At 53.8% G+C, this 4,551-nt stretch overlaps 1 protein-coding gene across 1 annotated transcript in view; it reads left to right on the top strand.

Annotated features, from left to right (window-relative positions):
• Positions 1–4,193, top strand: part of LOC104082448 (general transcription factor II-I repeat domain-containing protein 1-like) — a gene marked incomplete at its 5' end in the record, with an annotated part of 4,838 nt that extends 645 nt beyond the window's left edge. Inside the window, 4 exons of the mRNA XM_009585574.1 lie at positions 1,374–1,566; positions 2,058–2,095; positions 3,012–3,148; positions 3,940–4,193. Of these exons, the coding sequence (XP_009583869.1) occupies positions 1,374–1,566; positions 2,058–2,095; positions 3,012–3,148; positions 3,940–4,014 (443 nt within the window). The remainder of the gene's footprint in view (positions 1–1,373; positions 1,567–2,057; positions 2,096–3,011; positions 3,149–3,939) is intronic.
• Positions 4,194–4,551: the final 358 nt, after the last annotated feature.

Below are 4,551 nucleotides of genomic sequence, written 5' to 3'. Positions count from 1 at the left end.
TCAGGAGACTGAAGAAGATTTGCAAATGCTGTTTGCAGGCTCCTTGTGCTGTCTAACAAACCCCTCCTTCCACCCGTCGTTGGGAAAAGGCGCGGGAGGAATAGCAGCCGGGTGAGGGGAGCGTAGGAGCCAGCCGCAGGACACGCGGCCCCGAGCGGCATCACCCCCTCGGCCCCGTGGGGACGGGCTGCCACTGCTCGTGGCTGTCCCCGTTTGGGTGTGACTTGGTATGGGGTTATTTCTCAACCTGTGAGACCCCAGGGCTGTGCAGCTGAGCTGCAGCAGCTTGGTGGCACCCCACTGTTTGGTGCGGTGTCTCGCCTCTCTCCCCAAAATAATTGCCTGAAGGAGAAGGAAAATAGCCAAAATAATAGCAAAGCCGCGGGGAATGTCACTCCCCTCCTTTCTCAAGTCTCCCCTTGTCAAGGCTGCTCACCCTTCCCGCAAACCCTGGTTATTTTGGGTTCCCCCAGGGAGGCTGGTGCCCGTGCTCTGAGCATCCCCATCCGCCCCGGCTCAGCACCACTCAGCCCATGTCGGGGCTGAGCCCACAGCAGATCCCTGCGTTCCCATGGTCCAGGCCCGGTTTATGGAGCACAAGATGCCAGGTGGGCTCCAGGGACGAACTCCCTGCAAGGAAAGCCAGGAATGTGCCTGAGGGGCAGCTCACACCTCCAGATTTGGGGGTGGCAGAGGCGCAAGGCGAGAGCAGGCTCTTACAATCAGGACCAGTACAGGAGAGGGATGTTCGCTGCTCCCCACCGCGCAGGAACTAAAGGGGTACCCAGAGAGGTGGGCAGCAGGTTTAAATCACGCAGAAGGAAGTACTTTTAATGCAGCAAGGAATTACATTGTGATATTTCACTGCCATAAGATATTGTGGAGGCCAGGGGGATAAAGTGATTCAAAAAATGAGCAGGAGCGACGTGATGTGATGATGAGTGATGGATGCAATCTCCACCCCAGTGACCCCCAGACCCGCTGACAGCGGGAGGCAAGAGGAGGTGGACAAATCTCTCCCATTTGCCCTCTCTCCTGGCTGTCTCCCACACTGCTGCTGCTGGCCCACGGGCTGGCGCAAGCGTGGCGATGGGTGTGCTCTGCACGGAGCAGAGGTGGGTGTGCAAGTGCTGGTGCTGTGAAACAACCCTCACCTGAGGCTCCTGGCAGGATCCTGAATGGAGACTAATGGAGCAGGCAATAAATTGGGCAGGCAGACGTGAAACGGCTGGGTGGGACGTGGCTGCAGCAAAGATCGGGCATCACGGCAGCTGTGGCTTCCCAAAGTCCTCCCAGGGCTCTTGGTCCTTCGGCTGGTTGGATCCAGAGCCCTGTGGGGTAAAGCTGCATTGTCCTCTGCTCTGCCGTTACAGGAGAAGCTCTGGGCTTGAACCGGCCCGTCATGGTGCCCTATAAACTCATCAGGGATAGTCCTGACGCCGTGGAGGTTACTGGGCTGCCAGATGATATCCCTTTCAGAAACCCCAATACCTACGACATCCATCGGCTGGAGAAGATCCTGAAGGCACGGGAGAGCATCCGGATGGTGATTATAAACCAGCTCCAGTAAGTTCCCCCAGCTCTGTGACTGGGGAAGGGTTCTGTTCGTTAAGCGTTGCCTTTGCTTCTCCAGCCACGAGTGGGGTAAGTCACCGCGGGGCCACCGGAGCGGAGCCACACCACCGCGTACCCGCGGAAGACCCGCTCCATCCCCAGCATCGCTGTCCTGCGCCGCAGGGACGTGCTCGGCCATGGACGGGCACAGCGAGGCGTCAGCAGGGCCGGTTTATCCCCTCTTTCTTGTGCAGTTTGAGATGATGATGCTGGGACGGGGCACGGCATGGGGGCAGATAGCGGGACGGCTCAGAGACCCAGCTGAGTTATTTTGGGTTGCTTCTCTCCGGGGAGCGGTGGGGAGGCTCCATGTCCCATCCCCGCGCAGGGGGGTGTCGGAGGAGCAGCTCGGGGTCGGGGCCTGGGCTGTGTCCCAGCACAGGCAGGCAGAAGGGGGAAACGTCGGGGTCCGCCTGCTCTGACCCTGCTTGTCTCTTACGCAGGCCGTTTGCCGAAATCTGCACTGAGGCCAAACAAACAGGTAAGCGGTGGGCTAAGAAATAACCACAGTTTTCCCTGCCCTGTGGCAGAGAGAATATATGGGCAAAATGGACAGGGGTCGTGGGGAGGCGTTCGAACCTCCCGCATCCCCAGGGGAGGCGGGGGAGAAGATCCTACCTGGAAAAAGGAAAGTCAGGCTCAGCATCTGTTGAGGAGCAAACCATCAACTTAGACGACGGCACTTCGGTGAGCTGGGGGAGACTGGGCTGTTAGACTCAAACTTTCAGCGTGTTCTGGAGGATTTGATTATCCCTTTCCCACTAGCAATTTACTCACCGTGAGCAATTTATTCACTGGTTAAAGCCCTTAATTTGAGTCATCGTTTAGCAGTTGAGATTCTAAGGAAACGAGGTTTCTGTGGTCGCTGGGAATGTATTTCTCTCCCTGTCCCATCCTCCCTAATAACTCTCAGCCAGTTTTAATCGAATGTGTCAGAATTAGCAGCTCCAGAGATAATTAGGATCATATTAGTTTTATGAAAATAGGTGGGTAGATAGAGAAGGGAGATCTGGCAAGCAAAAGCATGCCTGCAACGTGATGTAAAAGAGATGCACGAGAAGCTTTATATATGCAGATACATATGGGCATATTGTCATCAGAGCTGGCACCTTCATGGCCCCAAAGCATCCAGCACGGACACAAGTCTGTGCGATATTGGGCTCTGTAAGTGCTGGAGTTTGGGATTTGCTTATTTTGGGGATTTTCTTTGCCGGTGCCTGAGGAAAGCTGGCAGCTCTGTGCCAGGTCGTGGAGGCCAAGCCTGCGTCACCAGGGATGGCACAGCGGGTCAGGGGGACGCTCAGCGGGAGGCAAGGTCGGAGCGGCGGGATGGGTCCGTGCATTTAGGGGCTGCTCACAGAGCTTGGACACCTCATGCCTTCCGTCTCCCCCTGCAGAGAAAGACACCAGCGTTCCCAAACGGAAGCGGAAGAGGATCTCCGAAGGGAACTCGGTATCTTCCTCTTCCTCATCTTCCTCTTCCTCCTCTTCCAATACGGAGTCTACATCATCAACAAATCAGATCTCACTTGTGGTAAAGCCTTCCAGATATTAGGGGGGTTACTGCCTACCTATTTTTCTGCTTCAGGATGCTGCTCTCTGCTCTCCTCGAACCGTCACCACCTCCCTCTGCCTGACAAACACTCTAAAGTGTGACGTAAAATGGCACAAGCAGGTTTGGCGAAGGAGGGGACGCAGCTTTGGGGCTGCCTTTTCCTGCCGGGTTTGTCTGGGGCAGGGGGTCAGCAGAGCAAAGCGCCCGCTGCCCCTTGGGGCTCTCCCGCATCAATCCGCGGGGGGATGCTCAGCACACGGTGTTAGCGGGAGCTGCACGTGAGACCAGCCTGAGCAAATCCCCCGACCCCACTGGGTTAAAACACGGGTGCTGGCGGCGTCACCTCGGCCCCGAAGCACCTCTCGGCAGGACCCGGCGGTTCCCCCGTGGTCTGAGCTGCACCGGGAGTGTTGCTTCGGCTCCATCCCAGGAGCCATGCAGAGCTCCGGTGTGCATCCGAACTGTGAAAATAGGAAACAAAATCCGGGAGATGCATCCAACTGCTCTCCCTCAGGGCTTGGCCTCGATTGTGGATGATACCAAATGCTTTTAAAAAATAAAATAAAAAAAAGCGCAAGAGAAATACAAACTTAGAAGGTTTTTTCTATCAGGTTTGCCGGTGGTGTTTTGGTTTGGGGTTGGTTCTTTTATCTTATTTGGAAAGTGGGAGCAACAGCCCGTGTCGCAACATGTCAGATTTGATGTATGCATGGTTTTGTGTTGTGTCCTAACAGAGACTTTTGCCTTCTTTTTCTCTCCCTCTCTTTCAGCAATGGCCCATGAACATGTACATGTTAGACTATGGTGGTCTAAACGTCCAGATCCCAGGACCTATTAACTATTAGACCTCAATACCGAATAAGAACCTCAAATGAAAGAATAAATAAATAAATGTAATTTATGTAAAAAGTGTATATTCCAATATGTATCAATGCCTTTTAGTTTTTCCAATGATTTTTACACTATATTCCTGCCATCAAGGCCTTTTTAAATAAAAATAAAAAGTGTTGCCTTGCTCTTAAAAGTACTTATTTTATTACATATATTATTGATAAATAGCATTTATAGGTAAGAGTAAGTGCAGGAGGGCACCCCCGGACAGACCTTGTCGTGCTTTGGCTGCTCAATAAAATCCTTAGTGTCACCACTGCTTGAAACCAAGAGGTTCGACACATTTTAACGCTTCATTTGCCACTGATGTCTTCGATTTAGATCAAAGGCATAAAAATTTACTTACAGAGCTGCAGGAGTGGTACCAAACTGCAGCGGTGACAGACGAGGGAACCAGCCCTTACGAGCACCAGAGACCTGCGCCCGCAAGTCCTGTTGGCTCTGGAGCAGAAGCGGGTTTGGATTAAGCGGGAAGGAGGCCTCAGGCCCCC

The sequence above is a fragment of the Fulmarus glacialis genome, unplaced genomic scaffold (genome assembly GCF_000690835.1).
Source record: "Fulmarus glacialis isolate BGI_N327 unplaced genomic scaffold, ASM69083v1 scaffold20909, whole genome shotgun sequence".
Classification (NCBI taxonomy): Eukaryota; Metazoa; Chordata; class Aves; order Procellariiformes; family Procellariidae; genus Fulmarus; species Fulmarus glacialis.
The sequence above is the reverse complement of the archived record's forward strand: the minus strand, read 5'-3'. Positions and strand labels throughout refer to the sequence as shown.